This window comes from Pelodiscus sinensis, chromosome 1 (genome assembly GCF_049634645.1).
Source record: "Pelodiscus sinensis isolate JC-2024 chromosome 1, ASM4963464v1, whole genome shotgun sequence".
Taxonomy (NCBI): Eukaryota; Metazoa; Chordata; order Testudines; family Trionychidae; genus Pelodiscus; species Pelodiscus sinensis.
This window is the reverse complement of record NC_134711.1, coordinates 147,464,570-147,486,002: the sequence shown is the minus strand read 5'-3', so window position 1 is coordinate 147,486,002 and position 21,433 is coordinate 147,464,570. Positions and strand designations below refer to the sequence as shown.

The window sequence follows — 21,433 nt, the reverse complement described above, 5'->3', positions numbered from 1 at the left end:
GAGAGAGAGAGAAACATAAACAAACAAACAGACAACTATTTTTTAACAAATTAAACTCAGTTCAGTGAGGCTCTCTGGAATAGGCTAGTTCCAGGTCTTTCTGGAATCTCTGGAGACATGATCTGGGGGAGGAAGAATGGTCTTGTTAATAATAATTCAAAACTTGGGACATAAACAATACTTTTCATCCACAAATCTCAAAATGCTTTACAAAGGGGATCATCATTATCCCCAATTAAGCAGCTGGTGAAAGTGATTCAGCTCAGATTTGTAAAGGTATTAGCCATTGTTGTGCTCAGCATTGAAATGCCAGGCTCAGAAGACTACATCTCATTTTTAGAAGTGATCTAGGAATTCAGAAGTCTAAATTCTATCAACTGTCAGTGGTATTTTGAATCCTAAGTGCCTCTAAATCCTTTTAGAAATGAAACACAGGCTTCTAAATTTGTTTGGCATTGCACGAATGAGCATAGCAATACCTAAATATGTTTTAAAATCTGGACCTAGCTGACTTGTCCAAGGTCACACAGCAAGTCACTACAGAATCAGGAACACAACCCAACTATCCCTTGTAACCAATTATCCCTTAGCTCCATGTTCTAAGCCACAGTTGCTGGGAATTAAAAAGTGTGTTTCATTCATGTTTTCCAGCGCTCACCTTCTGGCTGGCCTTGGTCAAGTCACTTCATCTCTCTGTGCCTCAGTTTCTCCACCTGTAAATGTTGGATGGGGATAATGATACAGACACTAACCCACCTCACATGAGAGCTGCAACCCTTAATACATTTATGTTTGTAAAGTGCTTTGAGATTCTCAGATGGAAAATGCTAGAGAAGGGCAAAGGATTATCATTTCATAAAAAAGGTTCAACTTTGTTGCTCCTTGATCTGGTCAAATGTGGCAGCTAAACAATTTGCAAGAATAATAACAAAGGATATTTGAATACACAAAAATTCATGGCTCAGCTGAACAAAGCAAAGGCTGATACAATGGATACATCTCCAGTATCAGAGGGGTAGCTGTGTTAATCTGTATCTGCAGCTGCAAAAACAATGAGTCCTGTGGCCCTATAAAGACTAACAGATTTTTTTGGGCACGAGCTTTCATGGGCAAAGACCCACTCCGTCAGATGCAAATTAAACTGTGACGGCCGATTCAATTAAACACCAAAAAAGCGTGGAAATCTATCACAGAGTATTCTTCACCCATAGCCAATCTAAGATTGCCCTCAGTTTGATCCAGGAAATGCAGTGACCAGAAGAGTGCAACTGATGGCATCCTTTAGTTCAATATATGTGATAGATTTGTCCAGATTAGCTTCAATTGTCCTATGTGATATTCCTCCCTTTATTTTGGGAGACAGACCTCAGCCTCATATGCAGTATTATCAATGTATTCATGATCTTCACTACACATCTTATCATTCATCTAAATCCCTAAACACCAGCATAACTCCATTTTATTTCTTAAATTAAATGTAGGGTATTCAAGTGTTTAATTCATTATTCCAAGACTTCACGGTCACAGAGAGGGATTCTAACATTATACTTGAAAAATATTATAATGGCACTTTTTCCCCCCCACTTTAAAAGCATTTTCCTTTGGTCACTCATCAATTTCCTGTCTCCTGGAGTTTCACTTTTATGATGAGGCATTTCTTTTTTCTTTTAAAGTATGTGTTGGCTAATTTAAACTCTAAGATGGCCTAGTCTCATGTCAATGTGCAGAGACAGGACCATGTCATTGGCAACGTTTTATTTGTTCCCTGTGCTGTGAGATTATGTATATGGTTCAAACTGGTGCCAGAAAACAATTTAATTTGGACTGGGCAGGGCAGGATTTACACTTTTATTATGAGCCTATATTCCTCTCCAGCTGTTTTGCAGTAGACACGGAATGCATGGGGACAAACCAGAGGCTAGTGCAAGTTAATGCAATTCCACTGTCTCCAGGCACTGCACTTCCTTAAATCAGTGGTGAATCTGTCCCATAGCTGGCAAAGTTGTTGGCAAAAGCACTTCCTCTCCTCCCCTTTGTGCACCAAAGTGGTGCAAATTTACACCCCTTGTTCTGATATCTGCCTCTCTGAATAATAAATTCTTTCATCTCTAGAATTTAAGCAAAAGCTTTAGCAACCCTTGCCAGTCATCAGGGTCAAAGGTTTGCAATAATCTGCCTAGATAAATGCAGCTTAAGGGAGATCTTCCTTCCCATCTGCTATGGCAAACAGTTAAGGTTTTCACCTCTGCGGTCTTTGAAGAGATTGGTCGAAAGAACTGCTGGGTGTGATGACCTCAGACATTGTGTAATTGAGTTTTCTGAGCAAATGAAGCAGAGTCCGGTTGCCATCCCGCCATTTGCACATCCCCATTTTACCTCCTTCTTAGTGCAAGTGTGTATTAATCTGGATGGTACAAATACACAAAAGTAAGGACCTGTTCTCCACTATAGGTTTTTATTGAGGTTTTAAATGGGTAATAGCAGGTAGTGTGACTGACTCTAAAAAACATGGCAAGCACGTGATTTCTAAACATGATTTTCTGACTGTGTCTGTAGCTAATTTAATCATCTCATCCGAACTATACTTCCCCAGAGCCAATCTTGCTCTCCCTGAAGCAAATAAGTGTTTTGCCCATTGATTTCAATGGGGGCAGAAGCCAACCCATTACAATGCCTACTCCACACATTGTGTATGTATGTCAAGCAGGAAATCTCCCTTTTCACATCCTTCTGATTTCCTCTTCCCCAGCTTTTCAGTTAGTAAATGGTTTCCTAGCCAGGAAAATGTATTCTCCTGCCCTCCACTCTATGTTTGCTGGTGTTTGCATTATTATATCCTAATACAGATTGTAATATGGTATTTACCCTTGTCATTTGATTCAAACTCTTTGTGTGGAGTCTTCTCTCCTAGGAATATCACAAATACATCATTTTTTTCAGATGCAAATTTATTCCCTTACCATACAATGCTTCTGTCATGTTTCCTTACTGAGAGTAATTTGCCATAAAACAAGTAGAACCATGAAAAAATGGTCATTAACCTTTCTGTAACTCGGTCTTTGAGGTGTTTTGCACATGTGCATTTCAGTGTAGGTATGTGCATGCTCCATGCACAGTTGCCAGATTTTTTCCCCCAGTGGTAGCTATTGGATCAGCTTCTGATGTCCCCAAGTGCTGCACACGCATAACACTACTATCAAGGACCCTACTGACCCTGTGCCACCTCAGTGCCTTCTTTACCAGCTGACTGTGACTAGAGAGGAAGGGAGTCACAGTTTTCAATGGGCATGTACAACACATCTCGAAGAACATCAGCTACAGAAAGGTTAATTAACCTTTTTTCTTCTTCCAGCTCTTGCACTTGTCCATCCCAAGCAGTTACATAGGAGGTGGACTTAAGAGTTAATGAACATGCTGACTGCAACATTGCTCGGTCAAAGCTGGCATTGTCTCTGGCCTGCTAGACTGAATGTGCTATGCAGAACTCCCTTAGATTGATGCCTGACACAGAGGGGAAGAGCATGCTCCCCCGTGCCTGTCGAGGTAGGACATAACTGTTGAGTTGTTTGGGAGAGCTAAAATGACCTTGTTCACACTTTGAGGCAGGAATGCCAAGGAGGCTAGGGAAACCACCCTGACCACTCTGATGTTGATATGGAGATCTCTCTTCTTGGGACCAGAGACCCTGCATCTGAATGGACTACAGATAGGTTAGGTACATCTGAGAACAAAGACATTGAAGGTTGGGCCACAAAAAGGATACACCCATGCAGACCGTGCAATGGTCCAGCCACCTCTCCATAAAGCTGAGGACTTAAGAAGGTATGATGAGAACTGAGTCCAGATGAGGATGGGAAGGTGAATAAACTGTGGCAAGCCACACCAGAAGAAATCTGAGATACAGCCTTGTGTGCTGGCACAATGCCATGTGACCCAAGAGACTCAGACAGCTCTGTGTTGTCAAAACTGGAGGGGCCTTGAAGGACATTATCACACAAAATCAATCTCGTGAGCAAGGCACCAGCCTGAATGGAGTTAAGAACTGCCTCTAGATTTTTGGGGTCCTGCACTTTAGATCTTGCTTCTGCCAGTCCTTGGTGATCTCTTTCATAGATAGTTGAATTTACTAGGTATCTGAGGCTCATTGAATGGCCCACCACCATCAGTTTGTTCAGTAGGCTATGAGAGAACTTCTTGATCACCTCTGCCTGGATGCCCAGATTTGAGGTCACCCTCTTTAATTGGTGAGCTTTGTGGTTATCCTAAGGGGAAAGCACACCAAGGGTCATTCAAGCCTCGCCTGGAGATGAGTAGGAGGAAGGCAGCACTGGCTGGGGGGCCCTCCACCCCTCTTTTCATTTTGGCCCACACTCACAAGGCCTGCTTTTGAAGTTCAGTGCTACAGTGGTGAAGTCTACAATGAGACTATCAAAGATAGTAAACAATCCTGGTACCAGGCCATAGCTGGGGGCAGATGGTTTCCCTGTCACTCAGTGGCACTGGTGGCATCCATTACTGCACTGCCGAAGACCGAGACATTAGCAATGACAGGAGGTCCTTGGCTCTGTGAATGCCTCGCGCTGACAGCATTATAAACACACTGGAACCATGTTGCCTGTCTGAGGTGGGTGCCTCCCACGCCAGCAGAACCTGTGTATGTTATTGACTGTTGAGGTGCTGAGGTGGAAGATTGGCTTAGCATGGATCTCACTTTATCCCGCTGACTTTAGTGCTGGGGACTGAACTCTCTCAAGCTGCTCCTTATTTTTCTTTTAGGCACTGGAGAGGGATTGGTGCTGAGACTCCTGCCTGATAGGCAGAGTGCTCTGCACTGATGCCAAATTACTTATACCAAGCCCAAGTGATTCAGCTCTGAAGCAGGGCTCAGAGTTTTCTCCATGAGAATGACTTTCAATCTCACTTCCTAGTCCTTTTTTGTGAGAGGTGTAAAGTCCCTATAGATCTAGCAATACTGCTGCCTATGAACCTCTCCCAAGCACTTGAGAAACCGGGAACGCATGTCACTCAATGACAATGACTTGCTGCAGGAAACACAGGGCTTTGAGCCTGGTGAGCAATCAGGATGTTAGCACATAGTCGATTAAACAATTCACCGATAAGCCATGCACTCTGTCCCCATTGCTGCTGTATCAGAGGCAGCATGGGGGAGGGGCGAGTGGGAGCTGGTGCCTGTCAGGAGCTGGCTGCTCCCCCACTCTCCAGTGCTGCTGCCTTGGATAGACAGACAGCAGCGCAGAGGGGGAGGGAGGAGGCTGGAGCCGATATGCGCGGGGAGCTGGCTTTCAATCTAGCTCCCTGCATTGATGGCTCCTGTGGATCTGTCTGCCCTTCTCCTTGCAGCCTCTGTAAGAGGAACCGGGGAGGGGTGGGGGGTGAGGCAAGAGCTGGTGCTGAGGGAAGTCGGCTTAAAAACCAGTTCCCCCCAGTACCAGCTCTGCAGTGCTGCCTGCCTCTCCATGCTGCTGATAGAGCGGGGAAGGCAGAGGAGGCTGCTGTGAAGAAGCCTCTGTCCACAGGAGGTCTGAGCTCCCCATGGACAGAGGCTGCGCCGCATCCCATGGTAGAGAGTCAGTAGCACGGGGTGGGGGTGGGGGCGGGGCAAGGGGCTGCCGGCTCCGCCCCTGAGGACTACTGAATAGTCGTGTAACCGATAATATTTTATTCAGTTATACAACTATTCAGTTGCAAGTTATCTAACATCCCTAGTATGCAAGGTATACCCGGGCACTGGGAGACAGATAAACACTGCCAATTGATTGGGGAAGGGGTCCAACTCTAACATAACTAAAAACTGGCTAACTACAAACAACTGATTAACCATTTACACTAGAAAGATTGTGAAAAAAGCACTGGAGAATATACCAAAGCAACCACAGGATTCACAGCAACCACCACGGGGACAACAAGGCCAGCAGGGCTCTTTATACTGGCACAGAGTTCACAGTACCAGAGGGCACTGCAGCTGACCCAAGGAATACCATTGGGAAAAAAATTCCAGCGACTGTGCTTGGGACATGCACACACCTGCACTGGAATGGACATGTGCAAGCACTCAAAGAAGAAAGTACGATTATAGGAAACATTGCTTTTAAGGAAATGAATTCCATATCAGTTTTACTCATGTGTGTGCACCTTTCAAATGCATGTGTTCCTTATATTGGAGCTTTGTACCATCTCTGAATCTCACTAAGGAGAGTGGCATGAGATACTGACCAAAATTATCAAAGCATGAACATAAGAACGGCCATACTGGGTCAGACCAAAGGTCAATCTAACCCAGTATCCTGTCTGCTGACAGTGGCCAACGCCAGATGCCTCAGAAGGCGTGAACGGAACAGGGAATCATCAAGTGGTTCCTCTCCTGTCATTCACTTCCAGCCTCTGACAAACAGAGACTGGGGACCCTATTCCTATCCATTCTGGCTAATAGCCATTGATGGACCTTACCTCCATGAATCTATCTAGTTCTTTCTGGAACCCTGTTAAAGTCCTGGTCTTCACAACATCCTCTGGCAAGGAGTTTCACAGGTTGATTGTGTGCTGCATGAAGAAAAACTTGCTTTTGTTTGTTCAAAACCTGCTATCTATTAATTTCATTTGGTGACCCCTAGTTCTTAAATTATGGGGTCAAGTAAATAACTTCTCCTTATTCACTCTCTCCATAACAGTCATGATTTTATAGACGTCTATCATATCCCCCCCTTGTCTCCTGTTTTCTAAGCTGAAAAGTCCTCGTCCCTTTAGTGTCTCTTCATATGGGACTCTTTCCAAACCCCTAGTCATTTTTGTTGCCCTTTTCTGAACCTTTTTCAATGCCAATATATCTTTATTGAGATTAGGTGATCACATCTGTACGCAGTAGTCAAGATGTGGGCATACCATGGTTTTATATAGAGGCAATAAGTCTCTGTCTTATTTTCTATCCCTTTTTTAACAATTCCCAATGGAATGAAAGAAAAGGCAGTGAGGCTTTAAAATGTGTAAGGAAGGCTTTCTAGGGTTTTAGTTTAATAATATGGCATATCTTAGTTAAATGATTGCACTGTAGGATAGGTTAGTATCAGTCCACATGAAGCAGCTGAGAGTACGGATCCTGTACGTGTGGGAGTGAGCCATGTGTGTGTACTGCAGCATGTTTGTTACATGCAACTCCCACCAACATTTAGTTTTTGGAAGCTGAGCAGAGATTCCATAGCTCCAGGTCTCTGAATTCTCATCTGGGCTCAGAGTCTCCCATTGTTTCCTTTTGGGACTATATTTCATACAGCAAGCCCAGTCCTCAGCTTCTGCATTTTATGCTTCCCCACTTGTTCACTGCTGCTCTGATGCTTTTCCAAAGGTTCTGTGCTGAGATTCTTTTCAACCAATGGAGCACTCTGACACTAAAGCCACTCTTCCAGCCAGCTAAACAGTGAACGCAATTGGTCATCTATTCCCCTGGCTTTTGCTGTTTGCCCAAGGACCTAGTGCCTCTAAATCTGAACAGGATGGTAAGGGAATACGCTAAAGACTCCTTGTGTGTGTCTGGTATCTGCTCACCCAAGCTCTGGTTTTCAAGAGCAATCTGGGAGCCAATGAGCTCCCAAATGGAAATGTAAGTCACTCGTTAAGAGTTCCCCTTTGCCTCTTTGCCTACGGAAGCACTTGTCAACGAAAATATATGAACTCTAAATTCTCCAATGCAGTGTTTCTCAGCTAGTGTTATGAGTACCCTTATGGGTACTTGAGAGAAGTCTGGGGGGTACTTCAACACAACTGAAATTTGGAGAAAACTGAATTTTTGTTTTACATTTTACAGTGCTTTATTATTTTTGTACTTTTTACATCCAAAAATTTTATCGCTTGCCCGGCTACAATTAAGTTGTTTAAAGAAATGTGTTGCAATGGTAGAAAAAAAAATTGTGTGTCTGAAAACTGTAGGTACTGGGGGTACTTTTTTTTTTTTGTTTGAAAAAGGGGTACTTTATAAAAAAGGTTAAGAAATACTGCTCCAATCCACCCAGAATCCTGACTCAGAACTGAGAACATCTAGATAATCAGTGGCAGGTCCAGGTCAAATATTTAGGCAGGACCCTGAATGCTTCCTTAACTAGTCTGTGCGTGCCATCCTTCTGCATGCTTGAAGCTCCTCTTGCAACTGCAGTAAATATTCTGAGCTGCTGAAACTCTGTGACTTGATTTTCTGAATTGCCTGAGTGAGGCCATACCACCAATGCAGACCCTTTAGCTACATATCCATGGCTGGAAAGATGGAGCTCAGCCATGGCCACACATGGCATTTTTGGGATTCAGGATTGCTGATGCTCAGCAATCATGTTGTGCTTTAGTCATTAGGAGTGGCAGCTTTTACTCCTCAGAGTTTCACCATTCATTTGCTTTATATTTGGCCTAAAGGGAGAGGAAGTGAGATGTACAGGCAGTCCCCGGGTTACGTACAAGATAGGGACTGTAGGTTTGTTCTTAAGTTGAATCTGTATGTAAGTCGGAACTGGCATCCAGATTCAGCCGCTGCTGAAACTGATCATTTTCAACAGCGGCTGAATCTGGACACCAGTTCCGACTTACATATAGATTCAATTTAAGAACCTCAGGCATCCCCAAGTCAGCTGCTGCTGAAACTGATCAGCAGCTGATTCCAGGAAGCCCGGGGCAGAGCAACTCTGCCTCGGGCTTCCTGTAGTCAGCCGCTGGTCAGTTTCAGCAGCAGCTGACTTGGGGACGCCTGGGGCAGAGCAGCTCGGGTGCTGCTGGGTTGGTCCAGTAGCGCGGCCGCTCCTCGGCGCTACTGGACCAACCCAGAAGCACCCCAGCTGCTCTGCCCCAGGCGTCCTGATTCAGCTGCTGCTAAAACTGATCAGCAGCGGCTGAATCAGGACTCCTGGGGCAGAGCAGCTGGGGTGCTGCCGGGTTGGTCCAGTAGCACCAAGGAGCGGTGCTGCGGGACCAACCGGCAGCACCCCACCTGCTCTACCACAGGCCCCGGGCTTTGCTCCACGTCTCCCTGGTCTGCGTCCCCCCCTAGCAGACCAGGGAGACGCTGAGCAAAGTGGCGGAGGACTCGGGGCCGGACCCGCGGCGCTTCCAGATCAGCTGGAAACGCCACGGGTCTGGCCCGAGTCCTCCGCCACTTTGCTCCGCGTCTCCCTGGTCTGCTGGGGGGGGACACAGCTAGTGCCCCCCCCAGCAGACCAGGGAGACGTGGAGCAAAGCCCGGGGCCTGTGGTAGAGCAGGTGGGGCGCTGGATCAGCTGAAAGCGCCGCGGGTCCGGCCCCGGGTCCTCCGCTGCTTTGCTCAGCGTCTCCCTGGTCTGCAGACCAGGGAGATGCTGAGCAAAGCGGTGGAGGACGCGGGCCAGACCCGCGGCGCTTCCAGATCAGCGCGGCGGGTCCGGCCCGGGTCCTCCGCAGCTTTGCTCCGCGTCTCCCTAGTCTGCTGGCTCCCCCAGCAGACCAGGGAGACGGGGAGCAGCTTTTCTCGCCCCAGAGGAAGCGGGCGGCGGGACCAGGCATCCCGCCGCTCCAGTCCTCCGGGGCGAGAAAATCCCCGTTCGTAACTGCGGATCCGACATAAGTCGGATACGTGTAACTCGGGGACTGCCTGTATATGGAAATGCTCCACTTGGGACAAGCAAGGTGAACCTCATGTTGAACTGGTTCACTTGGGTGCATTTCTATGGTGGATTCTGGCTATTTCTCAACTACTAGTCTAATGAACGATGAACGACTGTATCAGCCAATGAACGACTGTATCAGCTGGGAACGGTAAGATATCCCGAGCCACAAGTGCTGCATGGACAGGAGAGACTGGCAAGAGGCTGCTATATGCCAGTTTTTCTGTGTCAGCCTTGAATGCTGCAATACTTTTGTACATAGCAGCTCCCTGCAGCCCAGCCCAACCCTGAGTAACTCTTAAGTGATTCTATAGTGTGTATGAATGGCTGAAGGAAGAAACTTCAATTCAGCTTGATGATTTTTAAGACTGCTTTCTATGCATTTACATGAAAGATTTCCCTCAATGATGCTCATGTGATTTACCTAAAACAACCTGCATAACTATATCCGATAACAGGGCTACTCAACTTTGGAAGCCCTGGGGGCCACAATGATACAGTACATGCTGAGGGCCGCAATTTAAGTGTGGTTGCACATACATGCAAATAAATATGCTTCTTTCACACTGATGGGCATGAATACAAAGTACTTCCCACAATGCTTTGGCGCTCCCGACACCTCCTTCCTGGGGGCTAGAAACGCTGACACTCTGTACCCAGCCAGCCTGCCCGCTTGCATCTTTCAATGTTCACCCCACCTGGAAGACTCCTCGCTGTTGTGGAGCATGTTCTCAGTGGAGGCCATGTTCAAAGGATCCCACCCACAGGCCGCACGTTATGCTGCACATAAACCCAAACTGCACAGTGGGCCGCATGTGGCCCGTGGGCCATGTGTTGAGTAGCCCTGTCCTATAAGGTTTAATAAGGCAGAAATCTTTATGTTTCCTGTAACATTTACTGTTTATATAGCAAGTACATATATCAGTGCTATGGGACTTTTATACGTGGTTTATAAAATGATATAATGTATATCTTAGACGTTTTAGAGCATACTTCACAACAGCATCTAAGTGCTAATTATATATAAATATAAATAAAAATACACATACACACACATATGCCAGGTGTGTGGAAGTGATGTGAGAGATTGAAGAGGCATGAGACACGTCTCTCTCTCCTGTGACTGCCTCTCCTACACTCTGCCCATTTTCCATCCCATCCATAAATAATTCTAATAATTCAGTGTTTACATAGCACCTGTTTTGTTGATAATTGCTAGATATTCTTCTTTCTCTTTCCAAATGTGAAATTCCTCTCAGAATCGTAACTGTCTGTCAGCCAGGATTTGGTCCTGAATCAAGGACAAGATTTTCCATACAAGAAATGTCATTGCTTTGAAGTCTCAAGCCTCTACAGGGCTAGAAAAAGGAGCTTTAACCAACGAGAAGTATAAAGTCCCAGTTTCCCAATAGGGCACAAATCTTTTGCTTCTAACCCTAGAAGGTTCCAATACACCAGCCTTTAAAGTAGATGCATTTTAAATGCATAAGAAAGCTGTGTTAGGTCATTTTTGCAAGGTTGTTTTGGTAGTTAGACTGACCTGCATAAACTCAGAGATGGCTTCATCATTCATAAGTAATGCAACCAATAGAACCTTATGCCACCACCAGGTATTTCAAGCATATCAGTGAATGACACAATACTAATGACCCTTCCTCCAACAGACAAATTCTGTCTTCCATGGGTCTGTTAAAGATTTCTCATATTGTTTCCAATCACATTTTATTTGACCTTTAATCAAATATTAATATGTACTAAGCAACACATGTTAATTAAATCCTTGGACAGGCAGTTATGATACGTTTCATTGTACTGAAAGAGTTTCCTTCCCTTGACACTGTTAGACTACTAAAGGGACCATTTGGAAATGTAACCAGAAGCCTGCCTGTGATCCTTACTCATCCACTGACTTCAACAGGAGTCCTATGTGAGAAAAGGCCGATGAATCAGGCACCCAAGTGTTTTCCCCTCCCACGTTGTAGTGAACACAAGTTATAATCTCAGCACGGCCATCACATTTAATTGGTGTAATGATTCTTGAACAGTAAGAGTGGCCAGCGATAACTGGAAACCTGTGAAGATCTGAAGGCTGTCAGGGACTAACAAGTTGGGAAACGGAACACCTGTCAAAAGCAACTGCACATTGGTAAAGGCCCATCTCTGGGCTTGCCCTATGAGCCTCATGGCCATGCACTCACCTGTGTGTACAAACATGTGCTTGACGTAGTTCTGTTTGGCGGTGAAAGTCTTGTTGCAGAGAGTGCACTCGTAAGGCTTTTTTTCACCCTGCCCACCTGCTGTGCTGTGGCCCGCAGATGGGGCCAAGGGCTGTGGGGCTGGCAGCTGGGCAGTAAAGGTTGACAGGCCAGGCTGGGACACTGTCACAAACTGTGTCTGTTGGCCAGCTAAGGGCTGGGGCAGGCTGAAAAGGAAAGGTTTAGGTCCGCTGCCAGCAGATTGTGTGGTAAAGAGGGCAGGCAGGTAAGTGTTGCCAGCTGTGCCAATGACCTGTGTGTTGCTGGTCAGGGTCAGTGGCATCCTCAGATTGCTGGTGAGGGTTTCTGTCTGGCGTAAGTAGAGCTGGGTGCTTGGCAATGGTTGGGCGACTGTTGTGTTGACAGAAGGCTGCAAGGCCCCCTTTTCGTTGCTGTTATTGACAGTGATCACTTTGCTGTCCATTTCAATGTCATTGCTCCTCTCCGGCGAGGAAGTGTTGGCATCTAGGTGCTGCGGCTGGGGGTGCACGCCTTCAGGGGGGACTTCATTTTGCTCTGCTTGGGAAGGTTCCTGCTGACCCTCTCGACCCAGGTTAGCCATGAATTGCTGCTCCACCAAGTCAGGCTCGGTCCCAATGGAGGAACTGACTCCAGAGTCAAAACTTTCCCCCTTGGGCTCACTCTCAGTGCCTTCCGCTTGGTCAGTGTCCTCATTGCATTCCTCAGACTCATTACGCTCCAGGATCTGCACCCTCTGCTGGCCATAGTAGTCATAGTCATCCTCCATCTCCTGCTTGATGTGGATGTTGCCCACTAGGGTCTGGATCCGGACGGGGCGTGGCTGCTTGCGGCAGTGTGTGGTCTCTGGAGTCGTGGAGAGGTACCGCTCCATCTGCTGTGAGCGCTCGTGGATCCGTGTAATCCAACTGGGGTCTTCCATGTGATGGTCTCTGGGGAGCCCCAGGGCCGTTTCGTGGTGACTGACCACTGCCCCACTGTAGAAGGAGCGCTCCCCACTGCCATTCTGCATGGAACAGGCATAGAGAGCTGAGTAAATCCTGTCCACGCTGTGCTGAGAGTGGCTCTGCAGGTAGCCAGACTCCGTGTCGCTGCTCTGCCCTGAGGTGCCCGATTCGGGGGTCCCCCTGGGCGTCTCCTGCCCAGAGTCCTGAATCACTGGGTAGACCTCCCCCACATTCTGCGAGACGATCCTTGTGCATTCATCAATCACAGTCTTGATCTGCAGGATGCTGGCAGCTGTGAGGATCTGCAGAGCCTCTGACTGTGAGACCCGCAGCACCCCACTGTACATGAAGTCAATGAGCTTTTGCACAGACTGGACTGATACCACTGAGGGGATCTCGATGTCGCTGTACCCCAGCAGCAGCTTGTCCTGGAAGAAGGGGCTGCCAGCCGCCAGCACGCAGCGGTGGGCACGTAGCATGCTCCCGTGGATGCGGACCGTCACGTCACAGAAGTGGCCACGGTTGCGCTGCTCGTTGAGGGTCTCGAGCACAGAATTGCTGAAATTGTGAAGGTTGATGCTGTGAATGCGCTCTGTCATCCCCTTGCAACTGATGTTACCTGTAGCAAAGGATGAGACAAAACACAAGGTCAGATCGGAGCTTGACTTCTGCATGTCCACAGCTGAGATGCTGGCTAAAACATATGTCCACTGGCTATATGCCACAGGGGACACCTTAGCAGTACCATAAAGGGGCACTCTGTGCACGGCAGCACCTCCATGTGTGGAGACAATAAACGCGCCAGAAAAAAGATTTAGCAGGGTCTCTATGATCTGGATGAGCAGCGACCCACACCTTGAGTCTGGAGGCAAAACTAGACAAGGCACTAAGGGTTAGATTCTCACTTATACTAATGACCTTTACACAACATTGGTAAAATTATGAGGCTATAGTTTTAAAAAAACTGGCCCTCTATCTAGATCTGGATTTTGAAATGACCAAAGTTAGAGCATAATTGAAGCCGAGGTATTGTCATTCTGCTCTTAATAAAAGGTGGCATCTGCAAAATTCAACTCTGGACTGTGGTTTGGATTTGAAACCTTCCCAAAATTCCAACAGTATACAAATCAGTCAAGAATCAAAGGAGTTTAATTTTCACTGAACCTTGGGGTTTCTCACACTATATTGGCTGGGACAAGAACTGCTGCAATACTAAGACAAATGCTGTCCTTGAGGGTATTTATTGCCTGACTTGAAGTGTTCTCAGGAGAACTTCACCAACTTGGCTTAATCAAGGAGTCTGCACAGTTTGCACAAGACCTAGAAAAGCATCTGAATGTTCAGGTACAGATCTAGCTGATCCTTTTTTTTTTACCTCCCACTGCTTTTACAGCTGGCTAAAAATACCTATTTAATCTCTCAATCCACTTTTCTCTCTCCCAAGAATTTTTGCTTTAATATTTCCTCCCTTTCTCCCTCTTTTGTTTGTTTATATCAGTGGATCTCAACCAGGGTTATATATAGCCCTGGGGGTACGCAAAGGTCTTCCAGAGGGTACATCAATTCATTTTGATATTTGCCTAGTTCTACAACAGGCTACATAAAAAGCAGTGGGGAAGTCAGTACAAACTAAAATTTCATACGAAGACTAGTTTATACTGCTCAAGATACTATACACTGGAATGCAAGTACAATATTTATATTCCAGTTGATTTATTTTTAAATTATATGGTAAAAATGAGAAAGTGAGCAATTTTTCAGTAATAGCATACGGGGCCCCTTTGCATTTCATAAGTACGTTGTTTTTAAGTGATGTGAAGCGTGGGGGCATGCAAGACAAATCAGACACCTGAAAGGTACAGTAGTCTGCAAAGTTTCAGAGTCAGTGGTTTAGATTTCAAGAATTTGGAAGCAGAGTTTTGTTTTTCTATGTGACTATGAAAATGTAGCACCCTCTGAAGGCTAAATAAATAATAGCCTTATTAATTATCTCTCACACAGTATGGTTGCATCTACACTGCACCCTTAGCTTGAAATAAGCTATGCAATTTGAGCGACGCAATTGTCAATTATTTCGAGGTAATTTCGAAATAGCTTATTTCGTAATTTTGAAATACACTACTATTCTGAAATGACCCTTAATCCTCATGGAACGAGGCTTACAGGGATGTTGGAATGGCAAGCTGATTATATTTCGAAATAGCGGGCTTGTTTCAAAGATGCGGAATAGCTATTTCGGGATACTGGAAGTATCCCGACAGCGCTGCAGTGTAGTTGTTGCCTATGAGAGTACTAAGATTCAAGATCAGTGCGCATACTACGTAAGCATGTTTGTGAATGTTCTATCAGAAATGTTCCCATCCCCTGTGCAAGCCACACTCAATGCCATCATGTGCTAGTGAATGAGAAACTGAAACATTCTATAAAAATCAGTAAAACAGACTCGTTTATTTTTATTACGAACAATCTACAGCTAATAAACAGCATCTGAGGTGATACTAATAACTAATGTAAGAATGTTTAAATTTTTGAATCTATGATTTTTAACCTGATAATGTTCTTCTAAATCCAACATAAAGAGTCGCTGATGTTATTCCCATCTTAGAGACAGGCAATAAAATATGACCAACTGCAATTTGCTGAACAATGGGGCACCCTTTCTCTCATGCCTCTTCCTCCTCATTTACCCACTCCTATTATCTCAAGCACCTTTTCTTCTGGTGCTTCAAAGAGCAACCATGTTAGACACAGGTGTGTATTTGAATTCTCTGAAACAGCTATGATAAAAGAGGACCAAAAAGGTCAGGAACTGGAAATCCTGAAAGGAACAAGGTGTCCAAATGAGCCTGATGCTAGCAGAAGGAAACATGCCAATATCAGGGAGTATGCTACTTTCCATTTGAAATTGGTCTCCTGGTGATGCTCACATGGCAGCAATGTTTGGAAAATTGCTAGTGGAATCAGTTAAGAGACTGGCGGCTCTTAATACATTTAAAAGGTGGAGCCGCAGTGCCAGAAGCTAACCCTGCTGAGGCTCTGCAGTTTCCCACCCTTATCAGCTAATCGAGTAGTCGATGGAAATTCCATCAACTAGTCGATTAGCTGATTAAATGCCATTTAACATCCGTAGTTTCAGCAGCAGCTCCCACACTAGAAGGAAGACTGACTTCAGATCTATCCTTTGTATCTGTTCCTTACCTATACAAAGTGTCAAACCAAAAAGTCCAAAGTAAAAATGTGAGCTTTGCTGTAGGGGCCCGAATCTAAAACAGACATTATCTAGTTACAAGGAATACAGAGTGCATGAACACAACCTGGTACACAAGAAAGAGTGTCAGTTTTCTCTTGCTCGCTCGCTCTCTCTCTCTTATGCCTGGCACAGGGGAAAAGACTGCAGTCTTAGACTAGTCCCAGTCTCATCACTCTTTTTAGAGTTAAGACAGCGGGAAACCTTTCTATGAAATTTCAAGCAGCCTTTGTCTCATGTTCCCTTTCTTTTCACCCAGTGAACAGCAACATATAGCTCCTGAGGGACTCATTCAGAGAAGCAACTGTAAGAAGGTTTTGTTAAAGTAAGTTCTGATTGGAAGGGTATTCAAAAATTGGGTAAGAAAGAAAGAGTGTGATAATGCAAAAGCCATTAGATAGACAGATAGATAGAGATAAATAGAGAGAGAGAGAGAGAGAGAGAGAGAGAGAGAAAGAGAGAGAGGGAGGGAGGGAGGGAAGAAGGAAGGAAACAGATTATATACATTTGCAGCTGTCCTGGGATTGGGAAGCTGTCATGGTATAAAGGTGAACTATATCACTATGCATGTCTGAAAAATGCTTAGTTTCCCCATAAGAAAATCTATTGATTATATTGATTAAATTATCAGATTATTCACAGAAATATGCATGGAATTCATCCTGAAGGAGCACAACATGGATGGGAAAGGGGAAAGACTTTTGTTGAGTAATACATGATAATTGTGCAATTAGTTTGTTTCTTTTCTAAATCCAGCTCTTCCTTCTAACCCATGTGTCCTAAAGGAAGTAGGTTTCAACATTAGAATAAAAATGAGAAAGGGAATTAATGCACAGTCTTCTAGGGAAAAGGGAGGGCAGAAGCAAAGAGCATGTAACAGTTTCCTGAAATATGTTATGGAAAATGTAAATGGTTGTGATGAAGAGTTGAATTATGGTATAATTTAAAATGTGAATTTCTGTGCGCAAAAATACTGCAGGAAGAGCTGTGCAAATGTTGACAGCTCTGGTCAATAAAGATGACCATATGTTCAACAAATGAAGAAATTGATCCTTGCAAACCTTCAGTAACGATTCAGTTAGTGGGGGATGTTTTGGTGCTGAAGACCATTACAGCCACCCATCAGTGTTAGGTACTTTAAAACTTATTTACTGCAGTTAAGTTTCTTGTGTGTGCCACTAGGTGTCCTCCATTGCAAAGTAAATGCTTGATTCTTCAATGCTGACAGCTGAAAAGTATCACAGAATTTGATTTTCTACAGTGTTCTTCATCATGATATCTCAAAGCTCATTACAATGTAATGACTATGGCACTGCTAGAGGTGCAGTGACTAGGCAACCACAGAAGCCATTAGAGCTTAACCGTATCTCTATAGACAGCCTCGTATTTTAAACCTCTTTGACACAGAAAGAGAATGGTGGGCAGGATCCCAACATTATCCCTTATTCTTTTTTGAAACATATGTGGAGATTTTTAATTTGGCTGACTAGGAAGCGGAGAAGGGGCCTGCTTCACTATCTCACCTGAAGGGCAAAAAGAAAGATGAGCCTGGAAGGGTTTTCTTTGCTGGACTCAGTCTTTGCCTAGATTATCTCCAGATACAATGGAAAATCATTTGGAAATCTGTGAAACTGATATCTGTACAGTATTAACTAGACCTAGTCATTCATCACTAATCATCTTATACTCCTGGGAGACAGATGGGCCAAACCCCAAACCCTGCCACCCAACTCCCTCACCCTGTGGCAGTATCTGAAATGCGATGTTGGCACTTGATTCAAATTTTGTATAGGAGTATTTTGTTTTAAAATGGATGCAACAAAAGCCCTCTTTGGCTCCAAATACCCTTCAATTTGAGTCGCTCTAAATAAAAATCTGGGAGTCAATTCTCCATGCAAAAGCTACAAGGGGTTGGGGAAAATTTCCCCCTCTTCAGTAGGAATATGGGGCTGATATAAACCCAGAACCTGGAGGATGCAAAAGTGGCATAAAGCCCTATCCCTCCAATCTGTGTCCCATGGAACTTTCTTCTGCTACTGCAGCACTGCTGAGCTGAGTCAGTTGTACAGAAAAGTGTTTCCACTTGTGCACCTACATTTTTCACATAGTGTGTTGTCAATGATTCAACAAGATATCCTGCTCTTCCCTGGAACAGCATGCCCCTAGATTAGTCAGTCCTGGATTAGCCTGGCTTTGAGCTGGAGAATCTGAATGTTGGGGTGGTGAAGGAGTCCCGCGTCCTCTGTGAGCTGGTGAGGCACAAAGGGAAGGACCCATGTGGGGGTTGTGGCCATCTAATTCAGGTATGGAAACCAGGTTTTTCTGGGCCTTGTTGGTGCAATTATTTTGGAGTGGTCCTTCTTGATCCTGTGAAGAACACAACTCAGCAGTGAAATCAGGGGAAGGCATACATCAGAGAGCTTCTCATTTTTTGAGGAAGGCATCCCACAGGGAATTTTGTCCACATCCTGTCCAGGAGCATATTGTGGGCCTTAGGCACTGTGGGACATTGCACAAAGGTTTACTGAGGGAAAGTTCCATTGTTGGAATATAATTGTCAGGATTCCTGGGTCCAATCCCATTTGTGCACTTGCAAGAAGTTTCTGCGTAGTTTCTGTATCTCCTGGAACACAGGCTGCCATGAGATCTATGTTGTGGGAGAGGCCCAATTCCCAGAGGTGAACTGCTTCTGTACAGAGTGCATAAGATTGGGCACTGACTTGGTGATTTACGTAAAACATAGCAACCAAGTTGTCCGTGCAGATCTCTACATTTTTGTTGTGTATTGGGGCAGAACATGGAAGCCTGATTTCGGACCGCCCAAAGCTTCAATTTATGTGGAGCATGGATTCTTCTAGTGATCATCAGCCCTGGATGGTACTCTTGGATGGGTGTGCGCCCCATCCCATGAGAGAGGCATCCATAGTGATTGTTGCCAATGGGGTATGTTGGTGGAATGGGACACATGTGCAAATGTTTATTTGATTTGTCCAACACATGAGTGAGTCTTACCCTGCGAGGCATTGTCAGTCATCTGTGGATGGAGTTTCTTTGACAAGTGTTAGACAGCACGGAACCAGGTTTGTAATAGGGATGTGAATGACTAGTTTACTATCCCATAAGCAAATGCTTATTGGACAGTCGACAGGCTAGTCGACTAGTCATTTCCCCCCGCACTTGCTGTCTCTATCAGAAAGAGGCAGCAAAGGAGGGGAGAGGGACGAGAGGGTACTTCAAAGCAGCAGCACTGCGTGGAGCCTGAAGCTACTTTTGAAACCAGGATTGTAGTGAGGCAAAGGGCATCTTGGTATGTTGAAGCTTTCAGCAGACTGTCATTTAGGTAGGGAAATATAATCACACCCTGTCTGCAAAGGGGCGCTATGACCACAGCGAGAATGTTGGGGCCCTGGATAATCCAAAGGGGAGCAATCTGTACTGGTTGTGGAAGCTCCTGAGTGTAAAGTGGAGGAACCTTCTGCTCTCGTGATGAATAGTGACATGGAGGTATGTGTTTTGGAGATCAAGAGCCAAGAGCCAATCTCTTTTTTCTAATCCGGAATTATGAAGATAGTGTTACCACTTTGAAGGACTGTGTTCTGACAAACTTGTTTAGTTTGCACAAGTCCATGATGGGTCTCCATTCACATGTTTTCTTCTGGGCGAGGAAACAGTATGAATAAAACCCACTCCCCCAAGGCTCAGCAGGTACGGGTTCTACAACACCTAGTTGCAGGAGGTGGTTTATTTCCTGATATAACAGGTGTTCGTGAGATGGGTCCCTGTCAAGGGATAGGAAAGGGTGGTAGGTAGATGGGATAGAGGTAAAAGGGATGGAATAGCCCTTGCATATGATTTTCAGAACCCACTTGTCTAATGTAATGGTTGCCCAGACTGGGTAGTAAGGTGTGAGGCAGTAACAAAATGAGCTGGAATTTAGGAGTGACTTCAGCAATGGGGTATATGGGGCTTTCATGCCCTTGACGAACACTTCAAAATTCTTGTCTGGAATTGGGTGGTTGAGACACTAACGGCACTGGTTATAATGTCTTTGACACTGGGCATACGAGGCGGCATGGAAGTGCTAGGTGTAAAATCTGCCCTGTTTGTTTCTGTTACCAGGTACATATATTCCCAGAGTTTTCAGCGTGGCAGGGGACCATTTGAAGGTGTGTAAGGGTATGTCTACACTACAGCACTAATTCGAACTAACTTAATTCAAATTAGTTAATTCAAACTAAGCTAATTCAAACTAGTGCATGTAGACCTAAAAACTAGTTCAAATTAGCGTTTTGCTAATTCGAACTAGCATGTCCACATTGAGTGGACCCTGAACCGAGGTTAAGACTGGCCGGAAGCAGTGCTGGCAGGGCATCAGATTAGGACTCAGAGCGTGGAGCTGCTGTCTCAGACTAGCCGAGGGCTGTGCTTAAAGGGACCCGACCCCCACCCCGGACAGACAGTTCTCAGGGGTGCCCCACTTGCAAAGCAGTCCTGGCTTGGAGTGCCCTGAGTGCCCACACTTGGCACATCACAGCACTCGGCCATCAGCCTGGCTGCACTTGCCGCAGGCTGCCATCTCGGGGGGGCACTCGGGGGGCTGCAGGAGAGCTTCCACCCCGAGGAGCCTGCAGAGCCACCCCAGTCCTCCCCATCGGGGGGCTCATGCCCCATTCCTCCCTCACCTCCTTCCACTTACCCCTCCCTAGCCCCCTTTCTTGATGTACAAAATAAAGATGGTGAGTTTAAATGGAATCTGTCTTTATTGAACAAAACTGGGGGAGACTGGGAAAAGGAGGTGGGAGAGGGGAAGAGAGGGGAGGGCAACTAAAATGATCAGGGGGTTTGGAACAGGTCCCATATGAAGAGAGGCTAAAGAGACTGGGACTTTTCAGCTTAGAAAAGAGGAGATGGAGGGGGGATATGATTGAGGTCTCTAAAAGCATGAGTGGTGTGGAGAGGGTGCATAAAGAAAAGTTCTTCATTAGTTCCCATAATAGAAGGACTAGAGGACACCAAATGAAATGAGTAGGTAGCAGGCTTCAAACTAACAACAGAAAGTTCTTCTTCACAAAGCAAATAGTCAACCTGTGGAACTCCTTGCTGCAGGAGGCTGTGAAGGCTAGAACTAGAACAGAGTTTAAAGACAAGTGAGATAAATTCATGGAGGTTGGGTCCATGGAGTGGTATTAGCCACGGGGTAGAAATGGTGTCCCTGGCCTCTGTTTGTGGAAGGCTGGAGAGGGATGGCACGAGACAAATGGCTTGGTCATTGTCTTCAGTCCATCCCCTCCAGGGTACCTAGTGTTGGCCGCTGTCGGCAGACAGGCTACTGGGCTAGATGGACCTTTGGTCTGACCCAGTACAGCCGTTTTA

General features: G+C 45.5%; 1 protein-coding gene across 46 annotated transcripts in view; it reads right to left on the bottom strand.

Annotated features, from left to right (window-relative positions):
- Positions 1 to 21,433, bottom strand: part of ZBTB20 (zinc finger and BTB domain containing 20) — a 723,674-nt gene that overhangs the window by 1,500 nt on the left and 700,741 nt on the right. For 44 of the 46 annotated variants that reach the window (XM_075906071.1, XM_075906010.1, XM_075906161.1 and 41 more), the window contains one exon: positions 11,831 to 13,432. In XM_075906071.1, the coding sequence (XP_075762186.1) occupies positions 11,831 to 13,432 (1,602 nt within the window). Of the gene's footprint in view, positions 714 to 11,830; positions 13,433 to 21,433 lie in introns of all 46 variants that reach the window. The other 2 variants (XM_075906300.1, XM_075906293.1) reach the window with 2 other exon arrangements.